This window comes from Monopterus albus, unplaced genomic scaffold (assembly GCF_001952655.1).
Source record: "Monopterus albus unplaced genomic scaffold, M_albus_1.0 scaffold199.1, whole genome shotgun sequence".
Lineage (NCBI taxonomy): Eukaryota > Metazoa > Chordata > Actinopteri > Synbranchiformes > Synbranchidae > Monopterus > Monopterus albus.
In genome coordinates this window covers 687,404-707,890 of record NW_018128079.1, presented here as the reverse complement: position 1 = coordinate 707,890, position 20,487 = coordinate 687,404, and the positions used below count along the sequence as shown (strand labels likewise).

Here is a 20,487-nt window from a genome sequence, read left to right as displayed (position 1 = left end):
GCTGAATTGTAATAACAATTTTCTTAGCAGGATTAATAATGTGGTCACCCAATTCAATCAGTCGTAGTTGCTTCAAATTCACAGGAAATGAGCAGTTTGAATAGGTCTGATTTTATAATACCAACTCACCTTGCTCACCTGTTCTCTGTAGGTATACTACATCTCCAAGGCTACGCTGAAGCCTGCTAACAAACAGTACACCACGGTGAAGCACGACTACGAGATGACCCTCAATGCTCATTCATCGATTGTTCCGTGTGATGACAGTCAGGGCATCCCCACTGTGCACTGTGACTTTGTGCCTATTGCGGAGCTGGAGAACAGACACAAGGACGCCATCATTGGTAAGAGCAGTTTATCAAGGAGTGTTACAGCCCTGGTTGCTGTGTGTTGTTGTGTTTATTTGTACATTTCTATCATTTATTTAAGCTTTTTATTTAATTTTTTTTTGTTTAGGACTAGAAAACCAAAAACCCAAGACATACACCTTTTTGAATATGCTATGATTGTTAACAAAGGAGAACATGCAAACAAGATGCAGTGGGAAACAAAATAAAAAGAAAAAAAACAAGACAGGCAGGAGTCTGAAGTGCATTTCTCCTTAGACTCTGCATTAAACTGCAATTTAGACTGTTTAGGTGTGGTGTTATAACATACCACAGCAGATTTTTCCAATCCAAGCCCTGTCCAAGACAGTGGAATAGGTAGATTGATTTTCATTAGCTTTCCCATTTCACCAGTGTCATCACAAAGCTCCCCTCCCTCTCGCATTGTTCTTTTAGTTAAGATATGTTCCCCCCACAGGCCTTTTAAAGGGTCTTGTATAGTTTAGAAATGGCTCTACAGCCAGGGTCAGCTTTGCATGCCAAAATAAAAGATCCTTATATGCAGGAGCTGAATTGTGATTTTTCTAGATTATTGTTATTGAATATTTTTCAACGTGGTATGTCAACTCCAGGAATATGAAAAAATAAGTCCTGACTGACAGTGCTGTTTCCTGGAAACCTGAGAAATTCTGACAGTTTCTACAATTTGACCAATAAATATGCAACTTACCAGTGAGTGAACAGGTACAAATGACAGTTACTGTAGTGGAGGAAAAGGCAAAAGCAGGTGATGTGGAAACTCAAAACAAAGTCAGACTATATCTGACAAGCTTAATTTTTGCAATCAAGGCTTGAAAAAATTGATAATCAACTGATCCAATCAGCAATCTGTGGCGAGTACTAAAATGATGCATGACTCACTGCCTCTGCATTTTGAGCAACTGCTGAAACAAGGTGTTAAAGATAGAAAATGAAGGTTGAATTAACAACTCTCTCAAATTTGTTTTGCTACAAATTCATCCAAATAATGATTTTTGTGGATCGTTGACGAGACCTTTTGCCACATTTCTGAATGGTTGCCACACACAGTACACAAAGACCAACAATAGTAAGTGGTGTAGTAGTCCAGTCAGGTGAAGAAGAGAGCTTCAGATCTTGCTGTGATGAACAGAAAACCAAATTTGATGTGTCAGTTTAGTGGGAGAGGCCCTGAAACAGTTAAAAATAATAATAGTACAGCTGTCAATCACATGTCATTGCTGACGAGTCATGCTGTTCTGTGACAGATATAAAGAGTGAGTGTTCCGATGTGAAGTTAGTTACTAAAAAAATGTCTTTCTGAACCAAAGCATCTGTGACTAATATGAGAGGTGGTCAGGGAGAAGTGACAGTCATGTAGCTGTTGGATGAGAGACTATTGCAGTCTACAGAAGGTAATGTTATACTGTCAGGTGCAACAGAGGATTATACTTGACAGCAATCTGCATAAAGACCCTGAAGCAGTTGTCGAAGTGAGCGACTTTATCAACATTAACAACTGAACCGTATGAGTTTGTTTGCCAGCATACCCTAGCAAAATCAAAATAAACATCAGTGAATGAACAGAATATTACATTAGGTTTGTCAGGTTCTTTATTATTTTAGTTAATTTTATTACTCCATTAAAACACGAAATACTAATAAGGCATTTTGTCTTCAAGTCAAATTAGTGTTTTTCCTGTGGGGCGGATCTACCTGTCTGTACCTGAAAGGTAGGACAGGTCTGGACAGCTTGTGAATTTGTACCAAAGAAAAAACATTTTAAAGTATTTATAGTATGCTGGTTATCAGCTAGATCATTGTCCTAAATCCTCCGTCAACCCAAACAATTAAAGGCCATAGATATTGTCACCCCTTGATTTGTCAGATAATGCACCACTTCTCCCAGAAAATTTCTGCAGTCACAAATTCTTTGGTATTCTCATGTTTATTTCTTTTGTTTGCACTGGAACAAAACAAAAAAGCAGGAAAAAAAGCCAAATTTGATTCATTTCACACAGAACTCCAAAAATGCACTCAACAGAATTATAAACAAAAAAAAAAAACCTGAAATCAGTCACTTCCTGTAACCATCAGTGAGTTTTCTCCACCTCTCTGCTGGAATTTTGGACCACACCTCTTTTGCCACCTGCTTCAGGTCTCACTGATTTGAAGACTTCCTTCTCCCAGCTGCTGGCCACTCCAGAACTCTCCAGGTCATTGTCTGAATCCATTTCTGGTGCTTTTTGAAGTCTGATTTGCGTAATTGTCCTGCTGTAAGACCCATGACCCCTGACGAAGACACAACTTTCTGACACCGGGCCCTAGATTGAGCCACAGAATTTGTCTGTAGTCTTCAGATTTCATAATGCGATTGATTCAAAATCAGTTGGAAAATGCTGATTCCTTTGATAACTTACTACTAACTAGTACCAACATACGAGATACAATAAACCATATAAGATCCTAAGTCTAAAAAGATAAAATTCCCATAAATATTCATTTAAATTAGAAACTATTTGATCATAGAAAAGACAAACAAGATCACAAAGCTGACATCTAATTTGTTACTTGACAGCTTTTGATCCCTGGTGTTCAGTCGCATTTTAGGCCTTATGAAAAGGTAATACCTTTTCAAAACAAGATAACCGTGTGTTTTATCACACTTAAAAGGAGTGTAGGTTGCACAGCTGTGTGTCAAAGGCAGATTTGCACATTTTGTTTGTAGGAGAATCACTGCTGGACCAACTTCTGTGGGTTAAAAGGTTCAAGCCTCTTTCTTTTCTCACCACATCAGCACAGGTCTTTGTGGACTCTTAACTTGAGATCAAACATTCAGGTGTGACTTAGCTTAGCAGAACATAATGCAGCTTTTGGGTGGCAGCACAAACAGAGCTATTAATTATTTTAAGTGTTGGACATTAGAGAATACATTAATGGTCATAAAGAAAAATAAGCAACATAACAGTAACCTAGTGATTTGAAAATCCATGTGGCTTTGCATTCAGAGCAATAATATTACATGATTACATCAGTATAATGTATGAACAACAAATTGAGCTGCTTACCCAGTGGAGTTTGTTTGCATTGGTTGCAGAGGGGCAGCATTACATGTCCTGTGTGTCATCTGTTTGCCTCCTTTCACTCTGTCTGTGCTCCCTCTCTCATTGCTCCTTTGTTAAATAGGGGATTATAACATGGTAATGAGAACTGTCAGCCTGTTCCTGTGGTGATAATGGAGTTCAGAGGTGGATGACATCATCTCAGTCATAATGGAATTACGGAGGGCTGAGAGAGCATAGACAGGGAGCAGAGGAGGAGGGGTGGGGGATGGGAGAGTTTAGAAAAATGTTTGCAGAAGTAGCAGACAGGAGGATGAAGTTCAGAGAATGTTATAATTCTGTCCAGTAATTTTATTTAATGCACGGACACCATGACGTGATTGACAGAAAGTTAACCACCACAAACGTGATCAATTAAGTTAAGATGTGTGGAGTTTTTGACCCCTGTTTGTGTTATGATTTTTATAAGTCCTCGTTTCAAGTGAAGAAAATGGATTTGTAAAACTATTTTATTAGAAAAATTTGACCCTTTTAAGTAATCAATGCTCCTCATGTGATGGAATTTGGTAATTTCTTTTGATTAAAAGTGTATTCAGAGTATATCTGACCCTATGCCACAGAATTAAGATGCATTAAACCTGCCTTTTTACACAAATTCTTGATTTTAACCTGATTTTCTTTGTTTTCGGAAACCAGATTTGATGCAGAATAAGTGCTGTATGCATTAAATGGACTTGTTCTGGTTTAGTTTTTAATATTAGTCATGGCAGTTCAGGCTGTTCACCTTCTCAGACCCCAGGAGGGACTGCTTCTCGGTGCAGTAGTCCTGATTGAAGTGTTTAGGCCTTGAGCGTGAATGGGGAATGAGTGTGTTTGTTGTGATTTGCAATATGACATTTATGTCACTCTGCTGTGACTTAGCCATATCTGAGGACTGTCAACTCTTAGATCTTGTTGGATCTTTACAGCTTATGATGCCATATCACTTCACATTATGGAGTGAATATCCATGGGCCATTTTTATGCTTAATACCATATAGAGACTTTTCAGATCGCATGCTGCTTCCCTTTTTTTATGTGCTTGTAAGTCTTCATGAGCTATTCATAGATGGAGTTGTAGGAATTATTCTCTCTTCCTGTAGATGTGATCGGAGTGTGTAAGAGTGCAGATGATGTATCCCGTATCACCACTAAGACCAGCAGAGAAGTCTCCAAGAGGGCCCTCAGCCTAATAGACACAACTGGCAAAGTGGTGACAGTCACACTCTGGGGAGAGGAGGTAATAAAACCCTCTCTCTCTCTCTCCATGCACTCTTCTTGCTCCCTCGCTCGTCTCTCTTGCCTCTCTTTCCTCTCCCATTCCTTGCTTTCCCTCTGTGTCTAGGAATGGATTTGCGATATAACATAAAAACATATTAAACAGACTGTAGTGATTATTTACAAAGATTTATTTAATATTTGTATTTTTCAGTCCACTTAACATATCTCTGTGTGTGCTCTTGCCTAGAGAGCAGTTTGGGTTTACTTGACTGCAAAATTTGGATCGGTCAGTTCCTCCCTGTGACCTTCAGTGTTTTGGATCAGAGTCCCTGATTCGAGACAGAAGGCTAAATAATTCTTGAATGTGCATGAAATTGCACTATTCTTCTCTAAGCTCATTCAGTCTGCAAGAGCTAATTCCTCCTCTTCACCAAAATCCAAAAACGACTTTCAAATTAACTTGTAGGTTGTCCAGTTTTTAAAGCAAACTATCCTACATTACTTTCTGGACTCGCCAAGCTGAAGACATAGACTAAACATATAAGAGATAACAACGCAGCTGCTCTTGCTCTCTCTTGTTCTCCATCTTTTTGTTCTTAATTACAGTCTTTGACATAGTTTTTCTCCCCTTTCTCCAGGCGGAGAGGTTTGATGACTCTGGGCAGCCTGTGGTCGCCATCAAAGGAGCTCGTTTGTCTGATTTTGGGGGCAGATCTCTCTCTGCTTTGTTCAGCTCAACAGTCATGGTCAACCCAGACATACCGGAGGCCTTTAGACTGCGGGCCTGGTGAGTCACATGGACGTTTAACACACAGATAAAATTGTCCGTACAGTGCACATGGACAGTTATTATACAAAACTCAGGATGTGTAAACAGTCAAACAGATTGTTCTACAAATACAGAGAATATATGCTACTGTTTCTGTATTACTTGAATTAAGTTAAAATGAATGCAGTCTAATACAAGAGTCCTGCAATAACTCATCTCTTCCAGAAGGTGATAATGCTCAGGTTTTGTTCAGATGGAGAGAAATGAACTGTATGTTTATATTAAACTGTACTGCATTATACAGTTTCTGTTTTGTTTCCATTTTTAGCCTGGCCTCTGATAATTAACAATTGAAACACCTGTCAGTATAAAGCAATGCAGTTCTAGAAACACAAACATTCGTTTTAGCTTGGTGTACCAAATAAACTGCCAACTCTTAATGCAAAGCTGTGATCACATGTCAGGAGGCTGGTGCCTCCTCAGTCTCAGTGGGACTCTAGACTGGATGCAGACAGGACTGGATGGAGGGAAGAACAGAAAAGCAGAACATGGATAATTCTGGATTCCAGCTCTGAATGGCTGGTGTACTCTGCATGTGCAGAACGATAGGCACAACTGTAGTCCTATTTGCAGTCCCTGTGGACGGATTTTGAATTATGACTCATTCACTCATTAAGGCTGTTCCCAAGTTTGACCACTACCTAAAAATAAATGCTTCTTTTTATTCTGAGCGTGTACGTAGCAGTGCTCCAGTGTGCGTATTAGTGCCTGTGTGTTGCAAAGAAGCTATTCTTAGGCAGCAAATTGCATCAAACAGCAGGCTCACAGCTTTACGGAGTGAATACGATAAAGGTGCATGTTTGCTGGTACCTGTGGGCATTGTTCTGTTCACTCTCTTAGTTGTTAATGTCTGCTTTATAAATTGAGTAATTGCTCCATGAACAATAGCTTTATCCATTTTTTGTGTGTGCGTTTTATTAGATACAGCAGTTACTTGTCTGTGCGTGTTACAGAGGGAGAGAGGAGGGGCAGGCTCCATTGCTTCAGCTTTAATCTTGGTGTTATTAGTCTCTGGTCAATACACCATCTCATCCTGACATTCAAAGGGCTAAATAACTTTAAAAAAGGCACCCCTCATTCCCTTCATTCCTCCTATTCTTCTCTAATCCCTGCTTTGCCCCTGATCTCTACTGCTGTTTGGTCCTCTCCGCAGTTTACATGCTGACAACAGTGAACAAATGGCTGTGGATGTTATTCACAGAGCACGCAGAGTGTTTTCCACTCCTATTTAACATTTAGGTCTGCACTTTACAAAGACAAAGAGTGTCTGACTCGAGTTCCTGTGGCTATGTTTTGCTGTGTGGGATTGTTCTGACCTGGCTTGCTTGCATAATTGAAGGAAACTGATGAATTTGGATGATGCCTTGATTAGATGTTCTGCCCAACTAGAATACAGATCAGGACTCATACTGATGCGTAACATTTTTAAATAGAATATTAAAAAGGAAGTTAAATGAATACATAGTGGGTAGACAAGAAGGAAGAAGGGCAAGTATTGTTTTTCTTTTTATTCCTCAGTGAAGCCATGTCTATGACCAGAAATATACAGTAGGTAAATATATTGTAAAAGGCTGATTGGTGCATTTATCCATGACAGTCGGTCAGATGAAAGGGATTACAGGATAGAGATGCAGTGGCTGCACATCAGTTAAGGGATTAATTGAGAAATGCAGTTATTGCTAAAGATGGTTTCTTTGAATAACAACAGATAGAGAACAGTGTGAAATACAGCAGGATATCTTCTTCACAGGCAAAATCAAAGTGTGTTAATGTCGCACATTCTTGCATGTAATAAACACTTGATTTCATACCCTGTTTTCCCCAGAGATGCATTCAATCCTGCACATGTTTGTAGAGGACTAATGTTACTTTTTAGCTTCTGCAGTTTAATCACGTCAGTATGTTTTGTGTTTTCCACTGTAATCCACAAACCCTCCTCTGTTTCTTATCTTCTTTCTCTCCATCTCCGTGCACTCTACATAATATGTCATATGTCACTTGTATAGAATGTACATGTGTTTGTTTTGGTGTCCAAGCTTTGTCACACATACATTTATTTATACATGCCTGCTGTGCTTTACAATGTCCAGGTATGACCACGAAGGCTACGCTGCTGACAGCCAATCCCTGACAGAAACGTGGTCAGTGAGCAGCGCATCAAAGATGAACTGGAAAGCACTGAGCGACGTTAAGGATGAACACATGGGACACGGAGAGAAGGTGCCGTGCACACGTGCTTACACACAATACAGTATAAAGCCTCGCACAGCCATGTAGCTGGGAATTCATCTGAAGAACAGGTCAATATTAAATGCAATGACATTCAAAAGAGACCAGATGAAACCACAATTACATCCTTGCATAGACACTGAGAAAATATATTTTTATCTAATTTGAAGTGATGTCTTTTTAATTTGTGGTGTGGTTGTTCTCCCACTCTGGTCTATGAAATGTCAGAAAAAGGATTTTTTTTAAAAAAAATACCTGTGACAATTTCCCAGAGCCCAGAGTCTTAATTTGTGTCTAGTTTTGCAACAAACTGTCCAAAACCCAAACCTATCCATGTTACAATGATATTGAACAGAGAAGAGTGGCAAATCCTCAAAACTGAAAGGCTGGAGCAAGGGAATGCGCAGAACCTGCAAAGTGCACCACATATACAACAGTGTGCGCATGCAAAAGCTGTTTTTCCGCTGTAATTTGAACATGCCTTTAGATGAATTCATCTTCTCAGTTTTGAATCACAGAATTGGGGAAACACTGTAGATCAGATAGAAATGAACCAGAACTAAACCTTGTTTTCCAGTTTTAATTTGATCTCTGAGCTGGTTCTTTATTTGGCAGAAAATCTGATTGATGTGTGAGACAGATAAACACTTTCTCTCTCAGGCAGCTGGCTACTGTTTGATGAGGAATGAGAGAAACCCCAACAAGATGACATAACACCAGCTTAGCCAGTAGTTCAACAGAGTTTAGTGGCAGAAAATCTTTGTGTTGTTACAGTAGCACAGTAAACACCGGGTCTGAGAATCAGAGTTGGAGCTTCACTGTTTTTGCTCAGTCAGCCACCTGACAGCAAGTTTGTCAAAATGCATTTGGAAAAATTTAGGAAATTGTGGCATAGAAACTTTTATCAGGCATGCAAACACAAATCTTGCTACTAAACATTACAGGGACATAATACAGAATGTTTTTTGTTTGTTTCTCTGTTTGATTGAATTTTTTTCAGGCATAGAGAGATCATAGTGAAGGCCACTTATTTAAACTGTCAAAAATAATTTTCTGTGATTAGACATGGAATTAGTGAATTTTAAATCTGATTGCTTCCCAGTCTCATTTGATTTGAAAGCATTTAGTGCAGCACAAATACACAGTCAGTCTTCTATTCATTATAAATGGAGCAGCTCTAGGCTGTACCTTGTTATGACTTCATGGATTAGAGTCCTGGTTTTCTTGTTTTAGCTGCAGGAGGGAGATACTGATGCTTTTATATCAGAGATATTGATTGAACTGTTGTATGCTCTTGGAGACATTGGTGACTGAGAGAAGTGACGAGGGGTATTAGTAAACTGATAGGAACAGTTAACTGGCAGAGGTGGGGAATGGAGTTGAAAGGTGAGAATGTGTGTCTAGTTCAAGCTCAGATTGTTTCACCTTTTTTTGTTGTTGTTTTTTCCCATTCTCTTATTTCCTTAGTCTCCTCTCTCTTGTTTACCCCCAACTGTTTCTGTAATTGAACAGCTTTGAGGAGGTTGCCTATCCCACACTTTGAGGCTGCAGCTTTAGTTATTGTAATAATATCCAAATCAAAAACTTGCACTTTGAACGGATCTAATTGGACAATCTACCTGTTTGCCTCCATGTATGAACGATACCACCTGTGTTTCTGTGTTTGAATGTACAGTAAGTGTGCATTCCATTTCTAATTAATATCACTGCATGTGTGTGTCTGTGAGTTGGCGTTTTGGGACAAGCGTTAACGTTGGCTTGTGCAACCACATCAGTTATGTGAGGTAGATTTTCACATGGTTGCCCTTCCACATGCAGATTTTTATTGCATTGAGGTGCCACAAGGTGACACAGGGATTTGGCGTGATAAGAATGAAATTCAGAATGTCAGGAGTATGTGAGTTTATGTGTGCATGTGTGTGAATCATTAGGTTAGTCTGCTCACGTTTGTTGTGTGTTTGAGTTTTTTGTATATCTGGTTTTGTGTGCAACGTTTGTCATGCTGCTTCTAGGTTCTCATCATTGTGCTTAAGGTTTAGACTTTGCCCCAAGGCTTCTGTGTGCACACTGGCATACAGAGGGAGAGACAAAACACAGAAGGAGCTGTGGAGAGATGATAGCAAATGCAGGAGAGTTTATTTAGAAAGGTCTGCTTGTGATAGTATCACTGTGGTCCAAGATCCTGCTGACCTTTATCCTCACATTCTCTGTAGCATCTGTGAACATCATGAGCTCTTAACAAGCCCCCAAAGAAAGCATCCAGTTTTTTTAACTTCCCACCACATCCACCTTCCTACCACCTTCCCCACCCACAGCCTTTCCACCTCTTCAGCCTTCCAGCGCTCCAATCTGCCCAAGTCTGCAAAATGTGATGAGGCAGGCATGCAGGCGGAAACAGGGAGCGGAGTGTTGAGGAGGAGAGGGCTGATGCTAGCGGGAGAAATTCTCCTAATTAAGGAAACCTTCATAGTAAGTGCTTCAGTGTGGCATGGATTCTGGGTAGATGGATGGGTGGACAGATTATGAGGCTGTGTGTTAGTGTTAGCCAGTGGAAAGAAAGTGTCAGAGCTGTAAGTCTGACAGACAGTTTCTGTAGAGGTCACAGAGACACAGGACAGCATCAACCATCTCACAAGGGATTCAGTGAACACACTGGCCTTTTTACATTCATTGCTTTTAGTGAACACTGTACAGAAAGAGTGGGCTGTGTAGCGAAGGAACAGCAGTGCTCAGCCACTGTGTGAATTTGGCCAGTATCCTAGAGAGAGTCTTTGATAGACTCATTTAGGCCAACATAGTAATGAGTCTGGCCCAGCTCTAGCTTATAGTTGTTGTTAAGAATGCATTTTAAAGCATTTCATTTTAAATTCTGGCTGTAATTCCAATATCTTGCTTAAAGCCTGCCCTCCTGTTGGAAAAAGCATCCTCTGGTGGTGTTAGGACAAAGCTTCTTCTGTGGCTTTTTTAAAATTTGCATGTATATCATATTTATCACTTTATTCTTGCACTTGTGTGTGTGTCTGTTTATTTCTGTGTGAGTGTTTGCATGCAAGCCTTACTGTACAGTTCGTGTGTGTACCTCTTCTCAATGAGACACAGTTAATCTGCTGTGTGCATTTTTTATATTTATATTTATGAAAATTGAATGCTGTGGTTCTCTACAGGAGAAGCCAAGAATAGCCTCCCCCCAGAATTAGCATGTCTTTCCATTTTAGCTGATGATTTTGCCACTGTGAGTTCTGCTGCCTACGGTTCTAATATCAGTTTAAATTACTGCAACATTTCTGCAGTTTAATTAGATTCTGTTTGAATATGTACACTTTAATCTGAATACATATCAAAAAGTTTAGTTCACTGTTAGTCATGTATAGTATGTGTCAGTATGGCTATAAAATGTGAGGACTGATTTGAGTGGAAGTGGGGACATTTTGGCCAGTATCCACTTTTTTCTGAAAGGGGTGTGTATGAGGGGTAAGATTTGGTTTTAGGGTTAAGGGTAGAGTTAGGTTCAGGTTAGGGATAGAGCAAGCGTTGATGTTAAACATTTAATTGTAATGGTTAGGGCAAGGGGCTAAGGAATGCCTTATGTCAGTGAGTGTCCTCACAAAGATACACTAGCAATACAAATGTGTGTGTGTGTGTGTGTGTGTGTACATTAGCACAATTTATGTATTAGAGCGGGAGAGAGGGATTAATCTCATCTTGCATTTATTATGCATACAATTCTCAAATTCCCTCCACTCTCTTTTTAAACTGTTCCAAGATTGTTTGGAAGTCAAATGGAGATGTGTAAACAGCCTGCATATACCAGCTGGACTGCCTTGTTGGCAGCCATTTTACTCATGATGCCAAGTTTGATCTGTTTATTTTTTTTATTTAATATTTCTTTTTGACCCTAAGCAGCTTATTTGCATTTGTAAAACTGCTGAAGGTTATCCAGCCTGCACTACAAGGAGCACTTTTGCTCCAACTAGTCTGTTACATACTGTATTTTTTTCCTCACTTCAGTTTGATAGACTTTAGTTTCTTGACTTATAATACCAACAATTACAGTACAAGAAAATGCCAAAAGAATACTAGTACTACTTGGAAGAGAACAGGGAGCTATCACAACAGTGTGTTTGCATGATCAGTACACATAAATCACCCTTGAACCATTTTTGCAGTGGTTGTAACGGTTTCTTGTTCAGAGTACCCATCCCTTAAAGATACCCCTGGTCATGAATGGATGAATATGGCATGTGCGGTTGTTAATGCCATGGTTTCCACCATGTTCGACTACTGTGCTAACATTCATAAAACCAGACTGTTTTTTTTTTTTTTTTTTTAATCAATCAGTTAAATCAATAGTCTTTTGTTGATGTTTCTAAGCCCACATATTGTAGTTTATGGCAAGCAGACCCTTTCAGGTCATCTGCAATTGTACGCCACAGGAAAGGGTTTGAAGCACTGTGTGTTCCGAGCTTGGTCATTGTACCCCATCACATGTTGTGATTTTAACTGTTGTACTGTGGACTAGTGATTACTCATTGAGTTCTTATGGCCTCAGCCACCTGGCGTCTTGTTCATATCCCAAGATGCAGCCTCCTCCATAACAAACAAGTTGATGAGGTGTTTTGTTCCCGCCTGTTCATTGTACACTGTTTAAGATATGTGCTTTTGAAAAGCATAGCAACAGTCTTTGCAATACTCAGGCCTGTTCTCCCGGCATAATCGGGCCTTTTTAAAGTCTGTAAAAATCACACCGGTTTATATCCTGGTAATTTAATAACATGAACAGCCAGAGGAGCCACTTGTTCTGGAAGGGTGGGATTTCTTTCTTTGTTTTTAATGTCGTTCCTGGCTCAAAGCGAGACAAAGATTGTACTTCATTCAGTGCTTTTTAAAAATGTTTTTATCTATTTTATTATTATTTTTTGGCACATTGAAAATGTAACTGAAATCATCTGGGTAACAGTTTTAGACTCCACAAAGAAAATGTTCTGAAATTTTAATGAAACAAGGTGAATATAGAGCAGTCACAAGGACAGCTACAGTTGTCTTCATGTTTTTAACATTTCCCAGTGCTACAAGCAACCACTGACACATTCGAATGAAAGAGAGTTACCAGTTAAACAGGGAAATTACTCTTTCCACCTACAACTGCTGTCTTGTATTCTGTCAGTTTACTATATTTGTAGTGAATTATGCTTTTGTGGGCCAATGTTAATTAGCTGGTGAATCATACTGCTTGTCTTTTCTCCCAGCTTGAGCCGGAGTGATTTTGCTTTTGCAGTTACAGTTGTAAGAACGATAAATTAAATACAAATCCCTTAAAATAATTCTAGTCAGGATTGGGTTGAGGTGGCATGACATTTGACCACCGGCCACTTCCACGTTCTCTTTGCAGGGGCAACTGGGTTTCACTAAGTGTAAAGTGTACAACATGCAGTCCAACCATTTTCTTTAATGAAATGATAGTGTTTCAGATTCATTGGGTTTGGAAGCCCTTTCTACTATATAATTTGATTTGCAGGTTAGATTTATCCTAAGCACAATATTGTGTAAAGAGGCAGTACCTGCAAATTAACTTCAGCCTCTTAGACATTCAAATTGCAGCAGTTTGATGTGATTTGGTAGTTTTTATTGATCTTGCAGCTCTAGCCCTGTAATTATATTTCTTCCCTTTGTCCACATCCTTTCTCTTCTCAGGCAGAGTATTTCAGCTGTGTGGCAACAGTGCTGTACACTCGTAAAGAGAATTGTCTGTACCAGGCCTGTCTATCTGCAGACTGCAACAAGAAGGTTATAGAACAACAGAACGGACGGTACCGCTGTGAAAAGTGTAACAGAGAGTTCCCCAACTTTAAATACAGACTTCTGCTTTCTGTAAGTGCAAAGTGCATACTGTGCACATCTTTAATACTTTTTAGACATTCATACAGCGATGCTGACTTTGAAGAGCATTGTAATTTCTGTCATCACACACACAAATAATCTCTTGTCATCTCTGTCTTTCTGGCTCTCAGGCCAACTTAGCAGACTATGGGGATAACCAGTGGGTGACATGCTTCCAGGAGACAGCTGAGGTCTTGTTAGGTCACAGTGCAGAAACACTGGGACAGCTCAGAGACACAGTGAGATACACACACACACACACACACACACACACACACACAAAACTTATATACACTGCTATGTACAGTTCTGCCTAAACTAGTTTATTCACCGCTTGACAAGAAAATTGCCTTTACATTTTTTCAGGAGCTTTAACTTTAACAGACTTTGTGTTTATCTTGTTTGTGTGTGTGTGTGTGTGTGTTTGTGTTTGTTCCCAAGGACGAGGCTGCATTTGCAGAAGTCTTCCATAAAGTCAACTTCACAACCCACATCTTTAAAAACAGAGTCAAGCTGGAGACATACAATGTAAGTAGCTATAAACACAAGCACAACGGACTTTGATACAATGGAATGCAATTTAGTTTCCTGGGTATAAAAGAGCTGAATATAATGACATACAATAGTGCTCATTATTGTCCTGCAAGCTGCAAGAATTTTGTCAGTGATACTGAACCATGATGGACTAGTACCTGTCTGTTACAAACGGCTGTCTTATCGCTGTTCTGAACAAATACACCAGCAGGCATTTTATTTATTTCTCCCATACACTAATAATTGTTCTAGAAAAATAGGCTTTTAAAATATCCAGGACTGCAAACAGGTGGGATTGTTGTCACAATAAATGATCTTATTTAGGGTCAATTTTACAGTATCAGCTGGGATTTTGTGTTAAAGCTGTTTCATTCATATGACAGTGACCACATTTCCTTTATGAAACTGCAATTGGAAATCGCAGCATTTTTTATTTATCAACAACAGAGTATTTGAGGGGAGTTGTCAGATCTGAGTAGTATGGACGTCCTGATGCAATCCGATTCATTTATCTGCTAGACAACACACTCCCAGAGCTACAGATTCATTACAGGCAGATACTAACTACTACTACGTATCAGTATGTGAAAACACGGTTTGTGTAACCAGTCTAATTTAGGAAATCCCTGTTAGACAATAAAAAAATCCTGCATTAACAAAAGGTGGCAGCTGGCGTATCACCCCTGGAAAGAAGCATATATCTTAACGTGTCTATACCAGGCATGTGTTTACTCACGCATCGTGCACAAAAACACCAAGACGAGCAGAAACACTTTGGAAAATGGCAACCTACTGTCCAAAACTCTGACAAATAATAAACATTTAGGAAATTACTGGCTACATTTGCATGTATATGTACAGTTTATCCAACCCATGGTAAAACACAGTAAAATAAAAACTACACACAAAGAACGACCATGTTCAGTAGGACTGATGTAACAGATGATAGATTGTGTGTTTTAACTGTTTTTGCTTGATGTATTTCTCTTTTTTGGTGGAGTTCAAGTAATACACCAACCAGCCTGGCAGGCAGTATAGACAGGAGGATTGATTAGTATAGCAGCTTATCGGTTGTGTGACACGCACATCTTAAAAACATAACTGAGTCTGTTCAAATGCAGGACTGTAGTTCTAAATAAGGGTTGGAAATGGATCGGCTTTATTCTGCCTGATGCCGGTCCTCTAAAATATGTGCCGATCAGCACTGATGCTCAGTATCAGATCAGGACATCTCTACTAAGTAGCACTTCCTCTGTCACGTTTTCTGGTGACTTATAAAGTATGATGGGTGAGCTGGTTGCAGGCAGAGGTGTTGGGATGCTATTCAAACGGTGAACAGCATAAAAATGTAGAAAGAACTTGCTTTATTAAAAACATCATAGCGAATACTACAAAGAAAAATGTAAAACTCACTGCATACTATTGGTCAAGTGTCCTCTGGTGTTAAAGCTTGGTATATTGTGGTGTGTTGTTTTCATTAATTAGCTGCATCACTTATTATCCTCTGCAGAACTATGGTCCCAAGCATGTAAAGCCACAAAACAAGATGCACAACATGTAGTATAGTCACACTACACTGTCAGTCACACAACATGAATTCAAACCATTTCAATTAGCATCACAGTGACAAGGGAGCCATTATATAGCCAGTGCACTTTGGGTAACAGAAAACAAGTGCAGCTGTGGATTCATTTCTCTTAATTAGACACTAATTAGCATTTAGCTATTGTCTGTTTAAGTCTAATTAGCTTAGTTATTCAGAGACTAATTTGCTACTGGGGGCACATACCGAAAGTCTGAGTGGAATGATTGAGATGTAGGATGAGCGCTGGATGGTCTGTGTCCTGACCACAAGGAGAACTGTGAGGAGTGCTATGTAGAGTTCATAAGCCATTCTTTATAGACTGGAGAATAATCTAAAACCTCCCGAAGAGGAATTACACAAAGTCTGAGGATAGTATTGCCATTCAGTCCTTATATTCATGAATGTGTGTTTTATGTAGCTGGAGTCTGTTAACATAGGGGGGTATTTATTGCAGTTAAGAGAAATCTTCACCTCAGAAGTAAAATGAGCTTGACTGACATCTGTTACAGTAAATTTCAGCACACCACTACTTCTGACCAACTAACAAGCACCTCTAGCATCAACAAAGTATGTTTTCTGTCCATAATTTAGTATACAGCTGTACTGTGTTCTAACCATCTAAATAATTTTTGTAATAAATATAAGTCACTGCCAATAAATTCATGTAGAAAAATGCACATGTTGTTCACACATAGAAAGTTATACTGTACCTCTGTAAAGGAAGGCAGACGTGTTGAACAAGTGCTAATGACATTTACACACACAAAGACACACAGATGTCAAGGCTGCCAACTGACAACACAGTTAACAAATAGTTTAAAAAATCACGACTAAGTTTCAAGCAACTTTTAATTTATTTATTATAACTGATCTAAAGTACAGGAACGATGTAAAATTGATGATTTCATTAATAGAGATAATGAGCTCTGATCCGAAACATCTTCACGGTTGTTAGTCGAAGTTTACTGTTTTTATTTCAGAGCTTATGATTCAAAAGATGAGCACAGAAGGCTGTGATTCAGTCCCGGTTCTCCGTCAGCCTCAGTTCTTTTTCGTAGACTTGTGGGTGTGAATCAAGACAAGAGGATCAGACATCTGTCGCAGAGTTGTCATAAAAATAGAGTGTCGTAACAAGATTAATAAAGTTATAAAATTTGTGTTTTGCTCTTTTTTCATAACAAGGGAACAGAAAGAAAGAGCGGGTCTTTGGATCATATTTTGAACTTATCTTGCTTATAAACTGAAGTTTGTATTATGTTAGGGGAGAGCAGAGATGATAAACTCCTGATCTTTAGACTTAAGAAACACTGTGTGCTCAAATCCCCACAAGTTGTTTCTGCCATCAGCAGTTGGTGATTCCACTGCTGCAGCTTCGTCTCTTTCAGGCACAATTTTTGCATTTTTAAAAGAACTATCCAGTACTGTGCAAAAACCTGTAGATACTAAAAGCAATGTGAGGATGCTTTGAAAAATAATGCCATGAATAGTTTAAATTTTTTTTTTGACTTCATACAAAGTTCAGTGAAAAGAAAAAAAGCTTAGCTCAGTTGAGTGACCACACTTTGTCTCTAAAGTGGCACTAAATCTCACACAAGTAATATCTGAAAGCACAAAGTTCAGTCACCCCGGCAGTAACTGCCATTTACCGGTAATAAAAAAATGGCACATTTTCCACTTTGATAGTTTGTGATGCCAGTGCAGATGACAGCATCTGAAGTTTCTCATGACACCATCTGGTTCATACCTCACACAGATATATGGACAAATAATCTTATGGAGTCGTAGATGGAAGTCGAAAGCAGCTGACAACAAATGCTGTGTTGTGTTTAAATAAAATTCCATCTTAACTATATCATGTTTCATTAATGTGGAGCCACACAGAGACAGTGAATCAGACACTTTTGCTGCACACTTGAGTGTAGTGGAGGCCATTTCACACCGCTACAGGTAGAGTTAATCGAAATCAGATGGTGAAGAGACTTGCCTGCAGGATTGGATTTACAGTGCTAAGCACAGATGAGTGCATTTTTCACATAAACATCTGATTTGCATTTGTTTAAAAGTCAATCCAAGATTATTGATGCACTTTGAATTTGGGAAAGTGTGTTTAATTTCCAGCCATTAGTAGGTACATTATCCAAGACTTGGCGAGGCTGAATGGCTTGTTTCTGATAGATGTATGTAGTGGCATAAACAGATGTGTTGCTTGCAGGAAGGCCTCTGTCGTGTGCGTGTGTGTGTTTTGAGAGAGACAGAGTGAGTTGTAGCTTTAAAATATAAGGTATGTAATAAGAATCGAGTGGCCCTTTGAGAGTGTGTTTAGGTACAGCAGTGCTTAATTTGAAATGCTAATATACTGAGATTTAACAGGTAAGATGTTTGGGTTCAGCGTCTTGCCACTTAGCACTAGACACAGAGTGCAGATGCAGCTGATGGGAATGCCATTAGTTGTATAAAGGTTTAACCTGATCGTGGTGCTAGATGAAACATGATCACCAAAGTAGTTAGAATTCATAGCAGCAAGATGCAGCAAGGTAGTCTTGTAATGGTCAACAGTGGAGTTCTCAAGTGGGCACTCTTCTTCCTTGATGTTTTGTCAATAAGCCCACGATGTCTCTGGAGGGCTTTACAGTATTCTGGCATGTCAGAAATACTCCGCTCTGTGTCATCCTTGTCTGGTGCTTCACGGCCCAGCAGGGGTATTGGCTCTTCATCCAAAACCAGTCTGCTGCCACTGATGCAGTTTTGCTCAACACAGGTTTTGGTGTCTGGTTCCCAAACCTTTGAGCAGTTAGATGATAGATGTTGCCACAAAACGTCTACACCCTACCTAAACAGAGTGGACTTGATGTAAGTGTTACAGCAATGACGTTTTGCTCCAGAGGCTAACTCAATATACTATAGATGTTTCCGTTTGTAAGCCTCATCCACGCAATCCTCCCAGTGTACAGTTGTCAAGACATTTCATGCAAAACCACAAATGTGAACGCCATGGTGACACTGTGGATTACCAGAGTCAGTGTGTATTCACAGTATTTTGAGGCAATCCATGTAGTAGACTTGGCGACCTGTTCAGGATGTACCCCACCGTTCGCCCAGTGTGAGCTGGGATTGGCAAGTCAAGGGATCAGTAAACTCAGTCTTCCTTTAGGAACCGTTACTGTTAGTCTGACCAACAGAGAGTCACGCCACTAGTATAAGCATGATATGATTCCCATTGCTGTAAAGTATTATTTACTGCTTCATTATCCAAATGTTTCCACAGGGCTCCTCAGTTTGATGCAGTTTTATTTGTTCAGTACAGTATAATATTTCATTAATTATCTGTGAGGTTGTGGCATCAGTAAGAAGCATGTATTGACCAGTTGTTTTCCATGCATGTCTACATGTTGTGTCAGTGTGCCAGCATCTAAAAGTTCTGTTGTTTAAAGCTTTAGGGAAGAACCCCACCCCACCCTACCATCTGAAGTTGATTTAGAAAATTAGGGTGAATGTTTGGTTCAGGACTTTTTTTTCCTGATGTGACTGGAATATGAGTCTACACACATTCAATTCTGAACTCTTCTTTCTCACAGTAGCACAGTCTTTGGAAGTCCATTACTTTTAAATAAGTTGTCAAGTGAGACGTTTGTCTTGACGGCCCCCTGTATTGTTCAATTTGCCTGCTGTACTCAGCTAGATGCAAATTGAAAATTCTAATAGAGGTGTTGAATTACATATGAGATAATGGGCAAATGTTAAATCCTTATTATTATTATTTTTATGCTGTCTGAATTGCTAATTGATTAATGAATTGTCTGGAGATTAATCCTTATAATGAATGTGATTATGATGGAAATGAGTTTTTGGCTTTATGTCTTAATGAGGAAACGCTGCATTGTTTGATGATATATAATGTGAACTGTATCTCACTTCTGATAGCGGCTGTTGCTACAATTTACTCAGACTGAATAACACTGAATTGTTTGGCCTTTGCTTTCTCATAGGAATTCAGCATGCATACATAATCATTCATTTCTATGTGGCATTAAATTTGTACTTTGTATCCGCATTATTTACAATACTGTGTAAAAAGTCAGAGTAGAACATATTTTATCACTGCTTGTTAAAGAGAAGATAAACACAGTGAACATTTTGCTTTTGCTGACTTGTAGAGGCAGAAACAGTGTGGTTCCTGAGTTGGACCTGACCCAAATTCTATTTAGTCCAGACTGACTGGACTACAACATTCATCATTATTTATTCACTGGCTTTCTGCACCATTGCAACAGACAATAGCTGACACATGGAGAGTCATGCCCAGTCCAGTCAGGTTGGGTAGTCCAGGTTGTTGTATTTCTAATACTGTACTGTGATCTACGCAGACTTGCTGCATCTCTGACTATAATATATTAAACCCCTGTTAAATATGCATTTAAGCCTCAGCTGACAACATGATGGCTCACACTTGCCAATGGTCATAGTAACATGAGACACTCATGAATTTTCCTGGTGTGCGGTCAGAAACAAGGTAGCATCAGAGTTAGAGAGTGATGGATGTGTCATTGTAAAAGGCTGATACAATCTGAGGTGACTGAACCTGCCGGCCTAGAGCTAAAACTTGGCTTACACCTTTTGACACAGCTTGGCGTCTGCTGGGAGATGGATACACAGCACAGTGTTGTGCTACAGTGCATTCAGGGTGGAGCTGGCAATCATATATACAGATATACAGTATCTGTGAGAGCTGGCTTTCTCGTCCCTGATTTAAATGAAAACCAAGACAAG

General features: G+C 39.4%; 1 protein-coding gene across 4 annotated transcripts in view; it reads left to right on the top strand.

The window, feature by feature from the left end:
* The window catches only part of LOC109970508 (replication protein A 70 kDa DNA-binding subunit-like), a 35,521-nt gene that overhangs the window by 13,852 nt on the left and 1,182 nt on the right, over positions 1-20,487 (top strand). For all 4 annotated transcript variants that reach the window (XM_020618082.1, XM_020618083.1, XM_020618081.1 and 1 more), the window contains 7 exons: positions 152-344; positions 4,549-4,685; positions 5,305-5,453; positions 7,586-7,715; positions 13,416-13,592; positions 13,733-13,840; positions 14,043-14,129. In XM_020618082.1, the coding sequence (XP_020473738.1) occupies positions 152-344; positions 4,549-4,685; positions 5,305-5,453; positions 7,586-7,715; positions 13,416-13,592; positions 13,733-13,840; positions 14,043-14,129 (981 nt within the window). The remainder of the gene's footprint in view (positions 1-151; positions 345-4,548; positions 4,686-5,304; positions 5,454-7,585; positions 7,716-13,415; positions 13,593-13,732; positions 13,841-14,042; positions 14,130-20,487) is intronic.